At 33.8% G+C, this 22,669-nt stretch overlaps 2 protein-coding genes across 5 annotated transcripts in view; one reads left to right on the forward strand and one right to left on the reverse strand.

Annotated features, from left to right (window-relative positions):
• Positions 1 to 22,669, forward strand: part of RB1 (RB transcriptional corepressor 1) — a 215,998-nt gene that overhangs the window by 146,720 nt on the left and 46,609 nt on the right. The window lies entirely within an intron of this gene.
• LPAR6 (lysophosphatidic acid receptor 6) lies at positions 11,589 to 12,868 on the reverse strand. Its single transcript, XM_066236320.1, has one exon. The coding sequence runs from the start codon at positions 12,673 to 12,675 to the stop codon at positions 11,641 to 11,643; it is 1,035 nt and encodes a 344-aa protein (XP_066092417.1). The 5' UTR covers positions 12,676 to 12,868; the 3' UTR covers positions 11,589 to 11,640.

Raw genomic sequence — 22,669 nt, forward strand, 5'->3', positions numbered from 1 at the left:
GCACCAGTTTGGCAGACGGATACCTGATTTTTTGTTGAGTTCAGAGAACCAGTTGTTAAAATGGTACTTGTAATCAGGGTTCTCTCTAAGGAGGGTGCCTGGGCAGCCACCCAATGTGGAAATCACAAATTTATATTCCTTACTCTTTTTAATTAAGTTCATCTGTGCAATAGCATTTCTAAGTGCCTGGTCCATAGGTGAAAAGAATTGGATGGAACAGTATTGTAACTGCTTGTAATATTTATTTATTTATTTCATAAAACTCATTATACTTTTGATGAAATACTACATTTTAATTCCCTTGAGTTTTTACTTCAGTAAACAAACTTATAACGTAAAGAGAAAAAGTACCAAACAGTCAGGGGGTGACAAGCTGTCATTTGTTTCAGCAATATGAAAATATCTTAAATAACAGTTTTATTGTTTTTTGTCATATATTATTTAATATTTTTATTAATATTTTAAAACTCTTATAACAATGTCGTTTTGTGTACCTCTTTTATTGTTCTTATTTAAGTATTAAATGCATGAAATAATAAATCACCTTTTGGAATATCATTTGTTTATACTTAAAATGGTCATTAGGGCAGAAAACTGGTTGTTAAATTGTAGTATTTGAATCCCACCACTGGTAATAATACTTTTCAGAGTTGTTGTGAGGAATAAATGAACATTTATGAGAATGGTACATTTTAGAAAGAAACATCACAATTGTTAGTTCACTTCATCCCTGTCCTCTACTGTTAAGAGGTTTCTTAAGAAAAGAGAAAGAATGTGGTTAAAGGGTATTGGCTCTGTTTACCCCAGCTTATATAAGTATGAAGAACTTTTCTCTTTTCCTGAGATGCCCCTTCCCCCTTTTCTTCTCAAAATGGAAAAGTTTCAGGGAATGCAAGGTGTCACTGAACTCCAGCATTGTTAAATGTGGGCAGTGTTCACTGTTCTCTTGTAGCTGGAATTTGTTACATTGCTATAGTTATGAATAATGTCAGTAATTACCCCTAGGTCAGTGTTTGTTCATTATCAAGTACAAACAAGAAGAGAGATAGCAACTGTAGAAGAATAGCTTGGAAATACTCTCTGTACTTTTAACCTTTGGGAGTGGAAGCACTTGGACTCTGCTTCAGAGGGTGTACAATAAGGTCATGATGTTTGAAAGTTACTGAATATAGTCTTAGAATTTTTAGTCTCTAAACTTGTAGTCAGATCCTAACTGTAATTGTGAGGAAGGGCTCTTGAACCTGGATGTACAAGAAACACAGAGTAGAAATATCTTAGAGGGTATCTATGCTAATTAATGTAGTTTCTGAAATTCTACAGCAAAATAAGAATATGATATTAATGAATTTAGTAAAACTTTAGAATTACTAGGGTAATTATTCTTAAATCATCTGAGTTCATTTACCTTTAATTATAAAATATAAGCAACTTTTTGACATTTATCTTAGATATTTATGGCTTGTTTTTAAAACTCTGATCTGTTATGACCTAGTTTTAAAATGCATGTGAGTATTGTATGGTTTTATCAATTTACTTACTAAGTCTTAATATTTTTCACTATTGTTAGAAATAACCAAATATCAAGCATATTTTTTTAAAATTGAATTTATTGGGATGAAATTTCAAAAGTATTTCTGGTGTCTTCCTGTGCTAGATTTAGAACATAATAAGGAAATGTAGACTAGGAAGCAGCTGGATTTGTTTCTCTTTTTAAAAAACCGTTTCTGTTTTTGTTAAGTTCTATTGTTTCTTGCCTTCAATAAATATAACAGATAATTTCTCTTTAAGATTTTAACTATACTTTTTAAGAATTCTTCAAAGACTAATATAAATATATATTACTGTTTTTTAAGTTCATTTTTGGGGGAGTTTAATATCTGGTTATTTTTATCTTTATTAAAATTAACAAACATTTACTATTTTTATTAATAACTGATCATGTACTGGACCTTTCCATAGTCTAAGATAATTTAACAGATTTTTCATTTACTTACTAAGTAATGCTGGTTTTTATCATTTGTTTTGTCATTTCAGTTTCTTTCTTTTAAACATTAAAATAAGAAAGATGGGGAGGTAAAATGACTTATCTATTACTAAAAATTGAGTCATAAACAAAAGTGAACATAGAGTTCCCTAATCTAGTACCAAACTCTTTAAAATATGAACTTGTTCTTGAAAATACAGGAACATTGTAAATATGCCTGTAAATAGACATATTGACCACTTTTAATATCATGCATTTTAGACCAGGATTTAACTCACAGTTCTCTTTCAGATGAAGAATAAATGTCCTGAGTAAATGGGGATGGGTAAAAATTGCCATGATGATACAAAAATAGCACCTCTGACTTTTGTAGTTATTTCTCTAGGAACAACTCTGTAATCTTTTCTAGACTATTTGTATACATCCTTTTCTATTTTTTAATACATGTCCATTTTATTCCTTAAGTAGTTAAGATTATGTTGAATTACATGAGTTTCAGTCTAAAGAAGCTTTATGGTACCACAGCACAAAGTGTAGCAATTTTTGCCTACCAACTTTGAAACCAGTCATTTCAGCCATCAGCAAAAATTACATATGGGGCATGCAGGCCAAGGGTGTAATTGTTTAGTGCAGTGTTTGAAGTAATACTCATTTTTTTAAAATGGACTGCTGCTTCTGCTTCATCAAGTACTATACATAAAATCCTTTTCACAGAAAAGCATAAATTTTAGTTCAATGTTAATGTTTTACTCATGTAAGTAAATAAAAATTTATTTTAAAATCAAGAATTGTAATAAGTTTTCATAGATTTTTATGCCCTATTAAAATATGAGCTAACAATTTTAATGGTTAAAGAATTGGAAATTTATCATTTTTTAAAGAAAACTAACCTGAAAATTATGTTCATAGCATGTAAAGATTGGCTTTTTTTTTTTTTTGTGACAGAGAGAGAGGGATAGATAGGGACAGACAGACAGACAGACAGGAAGGGAGAGAGATGAGAGAAGCATCAATTCTCCATTGTGGCACCTTAGTTGTTCATTGATTGCTTTCTCATATGTGCCTTGACCAGGGGGCTACAGCAGAGTGAGTGACCCCTTACTCAAGCCAACGACCTTGGGCTCAAGCTGGTGAGCCTTGCTCAAACCAGATGAGCCCGTGCTCAAGCTAGTGACCTCAGGGTTTCTAACCTGGGTCCTCCGCGTCCTAGTCCAGCGCTCTATCCACTGCGCCACCGCCTGGTCAGGCAGATTGGCTTTGTTTTTATGTGTAAGCTTCATGCATGTTATTTTTTAAGATCAGTAAAAGGGGTTGTGTGGTATAATTTTTTCTTATGTAACTTAAACTGTGCAGTTGCTTTTCAAAATGAGAATATTTGTGGTTCAGAATAGCAAAGTGAGCACACACCTTTACCTCTTTTTCTTCTCTAAACCCTTGAATGGTGACAGAAAAGGAACAAAATTAAACACATGGGGATGAAATCAAGCGGTACTGAAACTCTGAAGGGCAGAGTATGGAGGGAAGTCGAGGGATTGATTCAGTTTTGAGAATAAAAAGAAAAGGGTATACTGATGGATACAACAAAGTAGAGAACTACAGCCCTGAATATGCACAGAAAAGGGCTCTGGTGGGAGTGGAAGACTTTGTCTTCAAGGACAAGATAGCAGGTACAGAGAATGGGACAGTAATCAGGAGAGTTGTTTAACGTGCTGTCTTAGAGACAGCACTTAGACTAAATTCTAAGACTTAGAGAGTCTTAGAATTTGTATTTCTAACATGTTTCCAGGTGATGCTGATAACTGCTAATCTGGCATCTTTATTTTGACAATTGTGGATTTGAGAACTACTGGTCCATGAAACACCAGGCCAGTCTGCTACCTAACACTGTGCTAGCCTATAAGAATCAGGAAAATGTGTCTCCTTCTGTACTAATGAAGAAAAAGACACCCCTTTGGACACATGCGCCTAGGCTTGTACAGAATTTAGGCAGAAGCCTTGTGCTTTTGTGCGGTGCACAAGCTATACAAATATACTGCTCACAAAAATTAGAGGATATTTCAAAATGAATATGAAGTGACAAAATACCCCTAATTTTTGTGAGCAGTGTATATGTCTGCCCCCCCCCAACTTTTGTGTATATGTACACACAGAGGGCTAAGCCTTCCTGCTGGTGCCTGCAAGAAGCACAATTGAAATTAAGGTAAATCCAGACTTCTATCACAGACTTGAAGAAAGATTTAAAAGAGAGAGAGAGAGAGAGAGTAATAGGAAAAGTACTTCTGTTAAGAGGCAAATACCATAAACTACTGACTGCACTACTGAGTTTATTGCCCTTATTTAGGTATTTTGGGGTACCTCAGTTCAATATGTATTTATTCATTCCCAAAATAAAAGCCAAAGAAAATGAAAGAGAGAAAATAATAATTAAAACAATAACAACAACAAAAAACACAAAAATTTGCAAACTTAATGGAAGCCAGGGCACTTGAGATAGAAAGGACCCATAGTACCAAGCAGGATGAATGAATGTGGATAAATCTTGGTGAGAATTCAAAATTTAAAAAGTAATAAATCAAAAGCTTCAGAGAGAAGAAGTAAATTATTTACAGGGAAACAAGGCCCAGATCAGCATCACAGCTTTTATCTGGGGTTTTATATCTGACTTACACTGTCAGACAGGAGGGGGAAATGAAACAATTTTCAGACAAGCAAGGTCTGAGAAAGTTTCTTGACTATCCTTTTTGAGATAAAATTACTACAAAATGTGCCTTAGCAAAATGAAAAAGAAACCCAAGAGAGGAGAAATCATGGAATCTGAAAAAAGAATGGAACTGTCACAGGATGCAGAGAGAAAAAAATGGGAAAAATTCTAGTATTCAGCTAGCCTAGAAAATAGTTGTTTCAAAGGAGAAGTCATGTTCTGTAAAGAATGTCTTCAAGAACAAGGTGGTTTAACAATATATAACTTCATCTAAGTGGGATTCAACAGAAATAGGTTAAGGTTGATAAACCAAGTAATAAGAGTTATGGTGACTACTGCAGGAATTGAGTTCTTGTGTCAGAGCAGTATTGGTAAAAGAAAATTTGCCTTTTTTCCCTTGTGCTTTGGAAGAATTAAGTGAACCATAGATTTGGTGAAACAAAAGGCAGTCTTTAGTTTCCTTACATATCTGTGTGTAGGTATAGGACATTTTTTAGAACTATATTTATAAAGACCCAAAGTATATACTATATAAGTAAATAGATATTAGTTATTTAAAATTAATCTTCAGCATGGCAGAAAAATAATATATAATTTGCTTTTAACTTTAAGCCTCTTTTCCCCAATCTTGACTCTCTTTACCAAAGTCCTATATGTTAGGTGCTACTGAGAATGCAAAGAAGTACAAGACATAATCCCCTTCTGTAAGGAGCTTGAAGCCTCTAGTTAGGAAGATAAGACATGGCTCATGTAAAATATATAACTAAAAAAGGCAGTAAAGAAATACAAAATAAGTGATACAGACAATAAGTGTTATCAAAGATTTTGTTTAGAAGTTGAGCTGCGCCTTGTAGAATGAAAAGGGAAGAGGAGCAGAGTGAGCCTTGTTGACTGATTGTAGGGTAAGGAGAGGGGTGAGTAGTGTGTCATGTGCCTAAATGTCTAGAGTCAAGAAAGTGAAAGTTGTGAACACAGGACAAGTAGTGGACCACTCTGGAGTAGAGGTATGCTGATTGGGAGATGAGAGAAACCAAAGTTTTGGGTTAGTTGGGGTTGGATTTTGAAATTTGAACCTGGGCTTTTTCCTTCAGGCAATGAAGAATCGGACAGCTTTTAAAACTGGACATTAATCAGTACAAGGTGATTAAGAGGCAAATCTTGAGCTGTCTTGGACAGGTTCAAGGGAAGAAAGTAGGAAGTGGGCTGAGTGAGGGAGTGATTGCAGTAGTCCCAATATAACATGGTAACAGTGCTAGAAATAGTTACTAAAAGGAAGGAAGATTACTAAAAGGAAGTTATAACTGACAAGAACAAGAAACATAGGATATGAGGTATTGCCTGGACCTTATGTAGTATCTAGTTTAAAACCCATAGTTAAAGGTAAAGAGGTCAACCTAGAAAGGTTAAATCGCTTAACTAAAGTACATATTACTATATACTTAGTAGCAAAGCCCTGACTAGAACTCTTGTCCAACTGTTTTATTTTTATTTTATTTTTGACGGAGACAGAGAGAGAGACAGATAGGGACAGACAGACAGGAAGGGAGAGAGATGAGAAGCATCAATTCTTTGTTGCTGCACCTTAGTTGTTCATTGATTGCTTTCTCATATGTGCTTTGACCAGGGGCTCCAGCAGAGCAAGTGACCCCTTACACAAGCCAGCAACCCTGGACTCAAGCCAGAGTCCTTTGAGCTTGAGCCAGCAACCATGAGGTCATCTCTATGATCCTGCACTCAAGCTGGTGACCTTGAAGTTTTAAACCTGGTTCCTCCCTGTCCCAGTTTGACGCTCTGTCCACTGTGCCACTGCCTGATCAGGCATGCCCATCTTTTAATAGAACTTTAAGGTTCATTCACTTAAAAGATAATTATTGAGACCTATTATGTGCCAGGCATTCATAAAGATGTACTTCTAGGGTTTTATTTTTTTTATCTCTCATCCTTGTCGACTTTAGTTTTTGACTATGTAAGATAGGAGGTGGTACATATAGCCCATGGGCTGTTTTTAAAAGTAGTTTTATTGGAACACAGCCACACTTGTTTATGTGTTATCTGTAGCTACTTTTGCACTGTAGTGCAGAGTTGCAATAGGATGGCATATATTGCAGGCCTACAATATTTACTATCTGATCCTTGGAATCAGGTTTTCTGATTCCTGATGAAAGACATAAACATGCTTCCCAAAGCCTTACACTCAGCTGAGTGTTATTACCTTCAGTATTCCTCCTACACCATTCCCCATCCCTGTTCCTTTTTGGTTTATTCTTTTCATGCTTCTTTTTGTACAAATGAGCAGATATATGTATGTTTACTTGTTTTGTCTTTTTCTAACACAAAAGGCAGCATACTATGTGTGTTTTTTTATGCTTTGTTTCTTCATTGTTAATAATACTTTCTGGATATTAGTTCTTGGAGATCTTATTCTTTATTATAGCCACATAATACTACAATATGTATATGTGCTACAGTTTATTCTGTGTTTAGACAGACATGTAGGTAGTTTCCAGTATTTTACAACTTCAGATAATGCTGCACCTTGAACATACAAATTTTTATATTATTGAAAGTATGTCTTCAAGGTAAATACTAAAAAGTGAGAATGCTGGGTTAAAAGGTAAATATGTGGTGTGTGTATTTTTAGATACTGCCAAATTCCCAACTGTAAGTAATGCATTACTTTGTGTTCCCACCAGTAGTGTATGAATGCACCAGTTTCTCTATAAGGGCTACTAACTTATTGTGCCAACTACTGACGCTAAAATAGCCTATCTGTGTATCATCACCATCATTTCCAAAATGAAAGACCATTTTAATAAGGGAGAAAGGACATAATAAAAATGAAGGATAAGAATAGCTCTTTAAATTTAAATTGAATTTATTATGATTCCTTTTTTTTCCTTTTTGCTGAAGACAAATGTATCTCTACCCGGTTATTAGAGAAATCAATTTAAAATTTTATCAATTTGATCATGTCTCTTCTTTTACTTGTGATCCCTTAGGACTTTACACAACTCTTCAGATCTTAATATGGCTTTACTATGGCCTGTAAGCACATGTGAGGACTCAGCCCTACATCTCCAACCACTTTGGCTTTGTTTTAATCCTTTCAGTATTCTGACTTCTCCACAGGGCCTTTGCATGTGCTCCTTTCCTTGCCACTTTGGAGAAATAGACATGTCAAAAAAAAATTCTTAACCTGGCTCTACTTTAATTTGTTACGTGACCCTTTTAGTTCTTCGGTTTCCTTACCTACATAAGATGAGGGAGTTGTTTCAGATGACTGCCACCCTCTTTCAGTTATAAACTGAATTTACCAGAAGCTATTTTGGTAGGAAGATAATAGAACTTTATAGGTATTAACATTCACCCTATGGTTATTAACTATAAGTTGGCTGTAAGTATATAGTACATACTAGTTTTTTATTCTTAATGTTTACTTAAACTTTATTTTAAAAATTACTTGATTGAATCTATATGAATAAAGCAAGTTTTGAGTTTGAAAACTAATTATTAAATTTATAAGTTATCTCTACTTCTGGGGTCCCATCTTTTGAATTCTGTTTTTGCCATTGGACATAGTGTAGAGAGAGATAATTTTGTACCTTTAAGCAGTTATTGAGTAAATCTTTTTGGCAGAGGATAGAAAGGGAAAGACTCAGTAGAGAAGTTTGCCTGGAGTTAATTTTGTATTCTTTTATTATCTTGCCTATTGTCCTGTTTAAGTGATATGCTTTGTACTTTTATAAAATTGTCAGAAATGCATAGCAGACATCAAATAAAAAAGATAAAGAAAGATAAAATATGAATTTGAGAATTAGTGGTTTTACGATTATGTATATGTTGATCTCTGGAAATTTATTCCAATTAAATATTGTTGATTATTAATTACTCAGGTTGATTTAAATATGTTCTGTGACCTTAAGTTTTTCCACTAGTCCTTTTTAATTTGGAATTTATTTCTTAGAAATCATGTTATAAAAGGACAAATCTGGTTTCCACAGCAGCTGAAAAGAGCTTTTTAAAAACAATTTACTTTAGGATTACCTTCATCTGCTAGTAAGCACTGCTGATAAAGTTTTCTGTAAAAAAAAAAATTCTTTCACAACTAACAAAAAGCACTTGGTCACATATTTCTTCACTTGTGACATTGAGCTGGATTAATATGTAGACACTAAAATAGTTTGGGTGTTGGGAAGTAATAAAGATTCTACTAGGCAATAGTAAGTTAAGATATTGACAAGTTTGCTAATTTTCCATTTTGTACACTATTTTCTATTCCTAAACTGAATGACTAATTTCTTTAAATACCAATATCTATAATTAAGATTTGTTCTGCAAATCTGCTTTTAGTATTTTGAATGTAGAATATAAACTCAGAACTCCTTGATAAAAAAGTATCATTACTTCCTCTAAATTTTTTGTGGCTATATTATGTACAATGCATATATTTTCATACGTTCTTTTGATAAAGTAGTTACTTGGTATTTTCTCAGTAAAGGTCATTTCTAGGTTCAGAACCAATCATTAGGATGCTGGAAAGCTGTTCTCCACACCTCAATATGTTCTTTTCTCACTTCTGTTCCTTTGAAGGGAGTTGATATGGAAAGGAAGATTAGTTAAATCATCTTCTTTTATAAAGACATGGAAAACAGTGGGCACTGTTTTTTGGGAGGGAGGGCTTGGTACTGTCCCTTTAAGGTAACAAAAAGTAAAATTCTTAGAGTTTTATTAATATAGGTTTTCTAGGTAAAGAAGAAAGAAAACTCTAGGAATATATATTTTACTTTAAAGTACAACTCTAACAAAAGAAGATAACTTTAGTACTCCTTTGTCCCTGTAGGTGAGATTTACCCAGGATTTAAAGTTCTAAATGTGAACTAGTATTTGTTAATCTGTTAAGTATTTCTTTGTGAACAATCTTTCACAACTTTTGATTCATCTTCCTGTTGACAACAGGGCAACAAAAGTTTCTCCAGTAAGTACAGTAAGAACAACTATCTGATGACTGTTTTGTTTATATTTTAAAGTAATATCCATGCTTTGAGATCTTGCTCAGAGATCTTGCTCACAGATCTTAAGCCAAAGAAACTTCTGAGAAATTTGTTAACACATCCCTATCCTTGTCTTCCATATCAGTAAGTTGTTACTTGCTTTTCAACTCAAAAATATACAAGGTAGGTTAAAAGTATGTTACAGTTGTTCACATGAAAAATAATACAATAATAATAATTCAAGAATAAATTTCATTTTATGTACTCACAACTGTAAACCTACTTTTCCTCCACCCTGTATGTTTTCAGCACTAAAAGTTTTTTGTTTGTTTTTTTCCAAAGAGTGACGTCAAAGGAAGGTACTTTGGAGTCAGTTAAAGAAAACATATTTACAGCATATATACTTCTTTTAGGGTACAAGGGACCATGCTCAATTTTTCTCTCTATTTTTTTAAGGATATATTTTGCTTTAGGTTTACCTGAAGGAAACCATGGCCCCAAAAGAAAATCCCCCACCATTACTTTATTGAAAATGGGTTTGCTTCTCTAGCAGATAACTGTGATTCCTCTGCAATCACTGCAGTGCAAACCCAGAGAACAGCAAAGTCAAAGTTAAATCTTAAAGAGTATTTGTCCAGAGTTGTATTCAGGACTTGAAAGAGGAAGATGTAAAAATCAGATAGGTTGAATGCTGAATTGAAATTAATTATGTCTTTTTTCTCAAATAAGTGATTTTTAGTTAACTTTGGAGAACTACTTAAATTTGAAAATAAGGATATATTGGAAAAGGAAAAAGTTTTAGTATAGTTAGTATATCATATCTAACTTACATTAATAAATATATTATTAAAATATAATTTTTATATTTAGTGAAATGAAAATGTAGTTGTGTTTAGTTATTTGGCCCTGTAGTTTTACTTCTTTTTTATATAAGGAACTGTGTCCTTACTTCATAAATTATTTTGACATACAGTAACATTTTGACTACTTCAAATATTTTCAGCTATTCATTATTTGGCTTTAAGTGCAAAAGATGGAAGGGATGTAATACATACATAGATTACTTTCTAAGTGCCACATATTGTGTTTTATTATCTCACTATTTATAGTGTTTCTCTAACCTAAAATGCTTAAAATACAAGTCTTTTAGTGTGACATATATCATTAAAAGGTACCTTTAGTGGTATTTTATTTTTTTAAACTTTTACTTAGCTAAATAACATTTAGTTAGTTTTCAACTTCTTAGTTTTTGTGCCATATATCATTTTGAAATTGGGTGCTGTTAAAGCCAGAAAGTGGATCAAATAGTAATTTAAAGCATGCTGTACTATATAGTTAGGTAGCATCTGCTCCTTATAAATTGCATAGAAATACAAAATCCTTAATATATAGTGTTTGTAAGTGTAACTGCTCAAGATCCTCTGATAGTGTCAGCATGTCATTATTCTACAGAAGATGTTTTTAGCTATTTTTTGAAAAATAGTCCCAAAACGCTTATTGATTATTTCAAACTACTCTGGTTTCTTTTATATTATAATATAAGAAATGTGATTAGTTTCAATTCAAATGAAACAGAAATTATATATTGAATAAAAATAATCCTTCAACAAAACATTTCATATTTGTAAATCATTTAGTATAAGACTACTAAGAACTTCAAAGGCAGTACAGATGATCATAATCACTTTTAGACTTTGAACAGCTTTTTAAGGGATTTTTTAATGAACGGGAAGGTACAGATCAAAACTGCTAAGAAAAATAAAATAGGGTGTACACGAGAATAAAATACATTTGAATGCTTAACACATTGTATACAACTTTTTAATACTAAAAACTTTTAAATGTCCACATGCTTTATTTTCTTTCAGGGGTGGAGAAATAGTTGTTGAAGAAAACTTTTTCACAGTTGAAGGAACTTGGAGGCTCTGTCCCAGCGAAGTTCCAGTGGTTTTATTTCAGGCAGCTTATATTGTAGACTCATTGTCAAATATCTTAGTTTTTAAGGCCTGTAGGTTATGTTGAATAAAGTTCTCTGCGCCTTGAACTTCAGAGAATCTGGAGTCATTTCTCCTAGTAGACCAGTTTTTCATTTTTATTGAATTCTGAATTGTGTCTGACGTGAAGTAGTAAATTATTGGGTCAAAACAACAGTTCAGAACAGCAATGCAGAGAGTGATTGGGTACATGGTCCTCACTGCTGCCACTACTGAGCAATTCACTAGTGTCTGTGTTCTCATAAGAGAGTATAAAATAAGATTGATATTATAAGGCACGAAACAGAAACAGAATATGACCAAATGTACAAAAATCATTTTTAAAACTTTAGTTTTGTTTATTTTGCCTCTGCTTAATGTAACAGGTTTATTTAACGTTCTTAACACTATACTAGAGCAAGTTACATTTAAAATTAGAGGAATAAAAAATCCCACTATTTCAATGAAAATTACAATCCTTGAGAGATAGGTTTTCCATGTGGCTTGTGGGAAATTTTCAAAGCAGGCTTCTGAGGTATTGTTACCCCGAGAGTGGGTAGACTGAAAGAAAACTGCCGGTGCACTTCCTCCCATCACAGTTAACCACACAGCAATACAAACGATTTTTGCATTTCGTTTGGTTCTTAGAGTCTTTGACTTAAATGGGTAGACAATTGCCAGAAATCGATCTACACTAATGCAGGTTAAGAACAGAATGCTTCCGTACATGTTGGTATAAAACAGCATCACTGAGATTTTGCAAAGTAAATCTCCAAATGGCCAATTCCGTGCTGCAAAGTAAAAAATCCTGAAGGGTAGAGTAAAAACGAAAAGCAAGTCTGACATTGCCAAGTTAATCATGTACGTTGTAGTTTCATTTCGCACTTTGAGGGTGCAGAAGAAAATGTATATGGCAACACAGTTGGATATTAACCCAAGCACAAACACCATGCTAAACATGCACCCATACAACGTGTACTTAAAGGAGTCATCATAGGGGCATTGGGAGCTGTTATTGCTTACCATTATAAAGGCACGTTCGGTTTACTGTGGTGAATGAAGTCCTTTCTGTGGTCAAGTCCTTTCCTCAGCAGCAGTCTCCTTTGGTATTCAGACTGTGTTCACTTAAAACCTCCAGTGTGTTTGCAAATTCTTTGGATCTTTGGGTAGTTTTATAAATACGTCCTTTTCCCCCAGAATCTCCAAAGGGGATTTGCAAATTCTTTGGATCTTTGGGTAGTTTTATAAATACGTCCTTTTCCCCCAGAATCTCCAAAGGAAACATGAAATTTGTTGCTGTAAAGTTTCTAGTTGGTTCTTCAACAGGAAAATAGTCTTATTTTCTAGTCTCCAGAAAATCTGTGAATCCAGGGCTTGTTAAGCACTGAGCAACCTTTAAAAACTGTAGTCAGTGAAGCCAGTCCATTGGATTATGAATTGTAAAGAGACGCTGTGTTCTGAGATGGAATAAATCTGCTCATCTGGTAAACTTTTATTTCAGTAGTCAGGAAGATATTCCAAAATTAAAGTTTCTGTATGCTCCAGAATGTTTAAGCTAAAGGTAGCAATTTTATTTTGCTTTTCAATGCAGACTTCCAGAGATTTAAACATTCCCAGTTTTAGTCTCATTTACTGCTTGCTTTCTTTAAATGAAGTTTTCTTTTTTGATGTTTCAATAGTAGATCCCAGATGGTAGTAAGCAGAAGAGTCTTTTGAATGTTCCGAAATAAATTCCTAAGCGTGTTAGCTCTTGCCGAACGAGGCCTTTTCCTCCGTTGCCAGCTGTATTGTGTGATGGACTTTCTCTGAAGTGAAAAATAAAGGCTTGCCAGACTTGTAATATGACATCACAGGAAGAGGAGGCTGGGCTTGGACAAAGAAAGGTTTCAGCCCAGTTTGTTTGCAGTTCTTTAATCTGATAATGTGTCTGCTGAGGACATACCTAGGAGGCTTCAAATAAATGGTCACTGTTTAGCTGGGATGTCTGGCTATGAACTCTTTTTATGCAGAAATGCCTTGTGGAATGATGGCTACTTCTCAGGGAGTTTTCTTTCTTTTTTTTCCTTTTATCCTTTCTTCTACTATTAATAATTGAAAGAGAAGAAAATCAGTATTAAGCCTGTTTCTCTCTTGTTTGCTTTTGTGTTTGGGATATGACTTTTTTTCTCTTTAGAAATAAAATGAATACGAGTATGTATTTTTGAATTGAAATTGTTAGTGGTATCTTGAGAAAGCATTTTAAAAACTGTTTAATGACTGAAAGAGAAAAATTTAATCTTTAAGTGTATAAAGGGTTTGATTGAGAGACCAACAGTAGTTGTACCACTCTTGGCTTCTGTTTTCCATAATTGTTCCTCAAGATTTAATTTTATTTTATTTAATTGGTATGATTGTGAATGGCTCTAATTCTGATGTCTTTTATACTACATCTGATAAACAATTTTCTAACATTCTTTGCTCTTTCCTATAAAATTGAATTAATATTTTAGAGCACTTTCTATTTTTAAATTACCACTAAAGAATAAATTTAAAAATGTTTGTTTGGTTCAGTATTAATCTTATGCACATAATTAAATTGCATCCTTTTATACAAATTTTATTTTCATTCCCCAGTCCTCCCCTTACCTTCTTAATACCTATATTTTGGAATATGGTTCAAATTTGTCTTCTTTTAAAAGCTCTCATAAGTGGTTTCTCTCTGTATTTATATTTAAAGTATACTCTGAAATGAACTGGAAGAAGAAAGTGTGTGTGATGGGGCAGTTGAATGAAATGTTACTAACTCAAGGACTAAACCACACATGTTTTTCTTATTTTAAAGTACCATTTTTCAGAAAAGGCTAGATTCAGTTGTGTTTTACTGTCCTTATGTTCTAGTTTGGTTCAATTTGGGCTGAAACTCTGTCTTTTGATATCAATTAAGGAAATTTAGGGAATTTAAGAGCAATTATCTTTTGTAAATTACTCAGCTAATTTAAAAATAATATATAAAAATTTAAATTATGTGTTGCAGGAACATATTTTATGCTGATTTTGTACCTTTTTAATTTAAGCTACACTCTTGTGCTCCACACCTTTTGTTGTTTGTTGATTAATCCCTCTTGAATTGTAATTTATTTTTATTGTTTTAACTGGAAAATTTTTTACAATCAAGTAAAACAAAAATGAGTATTACTTATAATCAAACTTAAAACTTTAAAGGACTGAATTCTTTGTATAGCATTGATATGGGAAAAAAGATAGTATGTGTTCACATAAAACATATCAGGAAACTTTGACTAAACAGTAATGAAAGAAGGAGTATTAGTAAGCTTATATTCTCATTGGAGAAAAAAAATTATATAATTTTTTAGTAATCTACTTTCAAATTGATAATCTCCTCTTTAGTCATTGTTAAGTAATAATGAGATATAAGCAATTATCTGCCCTGATCTCGTTTACGTCCACTTTCATTTTGAATATGGCATTTTGTTAAATAACTAAAATGTGTTTAATATTAAAATATTCTTCTACATATTGTCATTCACTTGACTTCTTATTCACTTCACTGTTCATTTGAAACATTTTATGTGTGAGTTATCAGTGCTTAAAAATAGAATACTGTTTGTTAAATTAAGCTTTTTATTATGAGCGAACTCTTTACAGTGCTTCACCCTTAGTAGGTAAAAGTTTACTGATGAATGAATTATATCAATAAACCTGAATTTTGTTAAAAGTTGTTTCTACTGAGAAAGAGCAAGGGAAAAAGATTATTGAATGCTGGATATTTTGAGATAATTAAAGGATCAAAGTGAAATTAGGTACTTTGAAAAATTTTTAGGTTAAGATTTGAAAAATATAGAGTAGCTACTTACAAAGGAAGTTAAATAAATTCAGGGTATTGAATATATTTAATAGGTGCTTTTGTATTTGATAGACTCAGACCAAAGTGTTGTTTAAATGTGAAATTTGTATACTTCTGCAAGTTAAGTCTGAATCAACTTGTTTCTTGTCTGCGGCTTTTAATGGGTATAGTAATATGTCAACTGATTTGAAATTTAGTGAATCTCATTATGCAACTCATTACCTTTTAGATTTTTAATTACATCAACAAACCAGGTAAATAACCAGCTAGCCTATAAAATAGATGTTTTTATTAATCACTACAGTAATGGCATATAGTGTTTAGTTGTATAACTAATTTTTATCACTTTGAGAGACAGTAGTATTCTATTAGTTAACCATTAGAAGTTTAAGGATTTGGGTAACTTCTGAGTTCTTGACTGAATTTCTGCTTATAACTGTGGCTTTGAGGAGGCACATTTTAATGATTTTTTTAATGCCGATTCAAAATAAACTCATAATAATGTTTGTTGAATGAATAAATAAACCTTTATTGAATACACACTATAAAATAAGTAATGTGTAAACTGGGCTCCTCTGCTATTCTTCTTTTCTCTCAATTTTTATATGAAAATTTCATATATATACACTAGAAAGCCCGGCGGTCATACGAAATGACTGCTGTTCTAGATATTATAAATTGTAATTAAAATGATTTGTGCAAAGGTGTCTGCTAATTCAAACTGAATTACCTAGGGCAGGCGGCGAGGACGCCCCTTTGCTTACTGCCCCATGGGGTTTCCCCCTTCCACTTGCTTAATTGCTTAAAGTAGAGTGCAATGAAGGAAACCACTGGCGGTCCATTTCTTAGGAGCCACCGCTAGCTCAATAAATAAAGGTGATTTAAATAATAAAATGTTAATTCACATGTCAAAGATCTCTTTGTACAGAACATTTCTTGCGTAGATCTTTCCATCATTTTTAAGCTCGCCTTGCAGAGGACCATCAATTATTTTTAATTTTACGTCCGTTCTTTCACGAACTCTTGAACAGGCAACATAAAGTTGACCATGTGCAAATGCAGGCTCAGGTAAAAAAAATGCCAACACGCTTAAGCGTTTGGCCCTGAGACTTATTGATGGTCATAGCAAAGGCAAGTTTTACAGGAAATTGTCTACGTCTCAGTTGAAACGGCAACCCTGTTTGAGATGGAGCCAAATCAATTCTTGGAATGACATGTATTTCACCTTTAGAGGAGCCAAAGACTTAGCTATTATGACATTATTTTTCAATTGGAGAACCTCTAGTCTTGTACCATTGCAAAGACCCCTTCTGGTGTTAAGATTTCTTAACAGCATAATAATTGCTCCAATCTTTAACCTCAATTTGTGAGGTGGCATGCCAGAAGGCGGGACTATTTGAATGCCATGGCAACTTCACCCCATTGGCTAGTACAGTTACGCAAGCAACCAAAAAGCTATCGGCGACAAACAGACACTTAAGTCGCATATAATAAAGATATATTGTTTTATCTTGACCCCTCTTTATGCTCACTGCCACCTTTTAGGACTAACCCTGTTCACTCTTATCTATACAGTTGCTATAATGTCTTATCTTCTTATTTTTAATCCTACCTTTTTCCAGTTTCCTCTTGCCAGACTGTCACAGGTCAACTCATGAATGAATTCACTAATTCTTTATTAATTTATACTCTTGCTTTCAGAAAGAATTTAAGGCAGATTACAATTTCAAAACTGATGGAACAAAACATTTAAGATTTTAGGATTTTATTATATGTAAATAATACCTAAATTTTAAAAGTTTGTAAAGAAAGTCATTGTAGGACAGTTAAAAACTTAAATGAAATTTGTGAGAGAAACTATTCTAAACAGTCATATTTACTAGCCTAAAAATTATTTATTTGAACACAGTAAATGTTTCCAAAAGGTAAAATATAATATAAAACACAAATTCCTAACACATTAGTAAAAGAATAAAAGCCAACAAGGGTGGGAAGGGTGGTGTGTAATATGATGTTACAAACTCTAGGCTGCATTTGGAGAACACAATGGATTATGTAGTTTTAATATGATGAAATAAAACTTTCCAGAATGTCAAGGGAAAAACTTTTCTTTATTTCAGAATTACATTGTAAATCTTGACACACGAAACATTCAGTGACAACTGCAAATCGTTTTTTACTGGTACAATATATGCCATTTTTTATTCAATTCAAAAAAAGTACCCAATGTCTAAGTGTGGTTCTGGGAAAACATATTTGTTGGTAGATTAATATAGTCCAATTATATGTGGTAATTTGGTTTAATGCTGGGGTAAGTTTGATAGTCTACTGCAAAGGCTCTCCACCCAAGGACCTGGAAATCTCTGGAAGCCCTGCTGTATACATTCCCCTGGGTCCTTGGCTTTAATAAAATCATCAAATAAGATGTGACTAAAAATAGGTAAGAAACCACAGATCTAAAGAAATGAAGAGGCCCTGGCCGGTTGGCTCAGTGGTAGAGCGTCGGCCTGGCGTGCAGAAGTCCCAGGTTCGATTCCCGGCCAGGGCACACAGGAGAAGCGCCCATCTGCTTCTCCACCCCACCCCCTCTCCTTCCTCTCTGTCTCTTCCCCTCCCACAGCCAAGGCTCCATTGGAGCAAAGATGGCCTGGGCGCTGGGGATGGCTCTATGGCCTCTGCCTCAGGCGCTAGAATGGCTCTGGTCGCAACAGAGCGATGCCCCGGATGGGCAGAGCGTCGCCCCCTGGTGGGCGTGCCGGGTGGATCCCGGTCGGGCGCATGCGGGAGTCTGTCTGACTGCCTCCCGGTTTCCAGCTTCAGAAAAATACAAAAAATAAAAATAAAAAACAAAACAAAAAAAAAGAAATGAAGAATTAGAAAATATTATAGGCTATTTCTCTGAAATAATCTGGAAATCTCTGAAATGTTTTGAAAGTTTTTCTCTGTAGGTAGACTAGAAAGAATGTAGACTATCAATTGCTATTGCACATTCTTTATGAATGAAGTAAAAGTGTATATAGGCAATAAATGTAAATACAATTTTATATTTGAAATAAGGATTTGAAAGTGTTGTGAAAAGAGCACAGCAGAGAATCAGAGACACTAACATACAGTCACTTGACCTTTCTTAGTTTCTGGCCCTTTGGCTGTTAAACAAGAGAGCTGGACTGCTACTGCTCAAAGATCCCTTTCTGCTTCTGTATCTGATTCTGATTCTTTGAATACTCTGAATGCTTATACTGCTAAGTTGAGTTCTTTCACTCTTAGGTGTAACAAATCAAGGAATCACTTTTCATTCTTTGTGTTTAAAGATATTTACTTTTGCAAAGAATATTAAGAAATATTCTTTGCTTAAGCAAGTGTCTCATGATATAAGATGAATTTTGTTAACATTTTGTTATACTTATTAAAGATTAAACATTTCAAAAACCCTTTCCTTTATATTTCTATAGCAATTTTCTTTAAAAAGACCTTTCCTTTCCAAAATACAAATAAGGCACTATGCCCTTTTCTTTTTTTGGGGGGGGAGGGGGACAGAGACGGACTCAGAGAGAGAGAGAGAGAGAGAGATAGGGACAGACAGACAGGAAGGAAGAGAGATGAGAAGCATCAATTCTGTGTTGCGCACCTTAGTTGTTCATTGATTGCTTTCTCATATGTGCCTTGACCAGGGGGCTACAACAGAGCGAGTGACCCCTTGCTCAAGCCAGTGAACTTGACCTCAAGCTGGCAAGCTTTGCTCCAACAAGATGAACCTGCAATCAAGCTAGCGACCTTGGGGTCTCGAACCTGGGTCCTCTGTGTCCCAGTTCGACACTCTATCCAGTGCGCCACCGCGTGGTCAGGCGCCATGGTCTTTTACTATAAGATTTATCAAAGAGGAATTGATGAAAACTTTAAAGTCTTTCATTAAAAGTTTTGATGGCTGTTACTGGGATTGTACCTAAAATAACATTGAGAACATGAGATAGGTGAAAAATTGGATGAGAGAGTATATAACTTAAACCGAATAAATTTGTTCATGTCCAGAAAAAAGCGTGGAACAGTAAAGTTTTAAAATATAACAAATATTTAAAACTTAACTGTACTTATTTTGAATGTAGGAAATATTTGCCATGATGAGATGTGGCTCTTCAAGATTCTTTCACATTTCAAATTTACACTTAATGGAAAAAGCCAAAAGTTATTTTCATTTTGAATTCTTCTGAAGCCTATGATGTTTTCTGTTTAAATTTAGAATTGAACAGAATTCTTGCAGTTTGAGAATTGAATATTTGTTATTTATGTTAGTAGTATGTATTTATTTTATATTAAAAGATCTTTTAGCCTAACAGGAAAATTTATTACAATCTAGACAAATTTAGTATTACTGTAAATAGACTGATATCATTTGTAAGTGATTTACTTTTCTATCATTATGGCAAAAACTTAACTTTTTGTCACTCTTTGCCCAAGTTCAAAGGGTTGAACTAGCTTGTAAGGTTTATGGCAAAGTAAAAGTGGATGGGAATGATCTTTGAAGTAGCAAAGAGGGTAGTGGAAATTAAGAGAAGTAAATAAGTCTACTTGAGTAAATATATTTATCACTGCCAATACTTGAGTTGTCTCTTCTTCCTTTTTTTCTACCTCTGCCTGCTCCCCTTATCACTGCCTCTTAAATTCTATCACACTCTTCTGTGGAGACCTCTCAATATCATCAGTTCCTTTTCAGTACTTTCTCAGCATTTTGTCTTCCTTTTAAGACATTCATACAATTCAATTAAGATTAAAAAACAAAAATAAATCCAATACAGAGTGTAACTGTAGGCGTTTGTACAGAGTGGCAATGAATATTATCCAAGTTAATTAAAGGGCCTCCAGTGGACAAGTCTAACTAGTCTTTGAAGTTGAATTAATATTTCAAATTTTAATTCCTGAAGGCTAGAGCCTTGCCTGGTAATAATGTCTTAATATAGTACCATTAGTATGGTCATATTGTCTTTCTCAACTGAACACACAGAATGATTTAAATGATAGTTTTCTCAATTATCACAAGGATGCTACATAACTAGTTTCCCTGTAAAAACCAGAAGAGAGGTTAATGTATCACATAACAATATATGCTTTGGTTTATAAAGGTTTAATTTGGTTATAAAATCTAATTGAGGAAGGTTAGATGGGTTATGTTTTTCAAAAATCTTTTACCTATTTACTGTAGAAGCACCAAAGAGTAGTGAAAAAAACAATTTGATTAGGTGTTAAGTGACTTAGATTCTAGTCCTAGCTGTGTTACTAAAAACTAATGTGACCTTGAACAAATAATTTAACTTCTCTATTGTGTATTTGTAGAAGGAGAGTACTGAACTAGCTTTATGTTTCTATCTAATTTATTCCTCACACTAATTTTGAATGACAGCATATGTGGTCTTGATTTTACAGATTAAGAAACTGAAATTTGGAAAAGTTGTGACTTGTCTAAGATTACAAAGTGATTAAATGATGGAAGATGATGAATCCAGAACTAGAAACTAAGTTCTTACTATTAAGTACCCAGCCCAATTTATTGTACATGGTTGTCAAAGAATGCAATTCAATGAGTACATGGAGAACTGGAACAAGAATTCTAGTTTATTTTTTTAATTTCATCGAATTTATTGGGGTTACAGTGATTAACAAAATTATACAGGTTTCAGGTGTACAGTTCTATCACACATTATCTGCATATTTCATTGTGTGTTCACCACCCCAAGTCAAGTCTCCCTCATCACCATCTGTCCCGCTTCTGTCCTCCCCCACCTCCTCCCATCAACCTTTTCCTCCTGCAATCCCCACACTGTTGTTTGTATCTATAAATATTTTTTGTTGCTTAATCCCTTCACCTTTTTCACTCAATCTCCCAACTCCCACCCCCTGATAGGGGTCAGTCTGTTCTCCATATCTATCAGCCGATTTCTGTTTTGTTTGTTATTTTGTTCTTTGATTCCACATATACATGAAATCATATGGTACTTGTCTTTCTCTGACTGGCTTATTTCACTTAGCATAATAATCTCTAGGTCCACCCATGCTGTCACAAAATATAAGATTTCCTCCTTTTTATGGCTGTATAGTATTCCATTGTGTAAATAAATGTACCACAACTTTTTTATCCACTCATCTACTGATGAGCACTTGGGCTTCTTCCAAATCTTGGTTATTGTAAATAACACACTGCAATTTGACATCTAGTCAAGTTTTCTCTCTATTAACAGGTTATTTTCTAATCTATTTTTTTATTCACATAAAATACAAAAAACCTTGATTCATAGCTTAGGTCAGTGGTCCCCAACCTTTTTTGGGCCACAGACCAGTTTAATGTCAGAAAATATTTTCATGGACCAGCCTTTAGGGTGGGATAGATAAATGCATCACGTGACCGAGACAAGCGTCAAGAGTGAATCTTAGATGGATGTAACAGAGGGAATCTGGTCATTTTTTTAAAAAAATAAAGCATCGTTCAGACTTCAATATAAATAAAACGGAAATAATGTAAGTTATTTAATCTTTCTCTGCAGACCAGTATCAAATGGCCCACAGACCGGTACCGATCTGCGGCCCGGGGGTTGGGGACCACTGGCTTAGGTGACTGTTAAGCAAGCAAGAATTTTGTTTTTTATATGCGTAAGCTATGTAGACATTTTTTGAAACATGAACTTCTAAAATTCTAAATTTAACCTAATCTCTTAGAAGTTTCTAATTTTCTTTAGATTAAAATTATACTGCAACTTTACTTTATTAGCTTCATTTTTATTGATTAAATAAAAATTATTGGAATTGGAAAAGATACTGTGCCATGTTTTATACAGAGGGATGAAATATTTCTGCTTTCAAATAATTAGAACAAGGGTTTGCTGTGAATAGAAAATTTAACATTTTCCAGCAGTGTTTATTCAGAAATTCAAGTACGCTTTAGTTTATCTTAATAAGTATTTATTGACTTCCTTTTACCCAGTATTGAGGGGTGGAGATATGAAAGGATTGCTCTCTCAGGATGCTCTTGGATAGCTAAATGTTTGTGGCTAGAAAGCTACTGTTTGCTAAACCTGAGTTCTTTTGATCCCAGTAATGAAATTGAATGCATATTAAAAGTTAAATATATTTATTTCCAAATTTATGTTTGTTGGTTATGAAATACAAGGGCAAAAGTGTTTTTAGAGA

The sequence above is a fragment of the Saccopteryx bilineata genome, chromosome 6, assembly GCF_036850765.1.
Source record: "Saccopteryx bilineata isolate mSacBil1 chromosome 6, mSacBil1_pri_phased_curated, whole genome shotgun sequence".
Lineage (NCBI taxonomy): Eukaryota > Metazoa > Chordata > Mammalia > Chiroptera > Emballonuridae > Saccopteryx > Saccopteryx bilineata.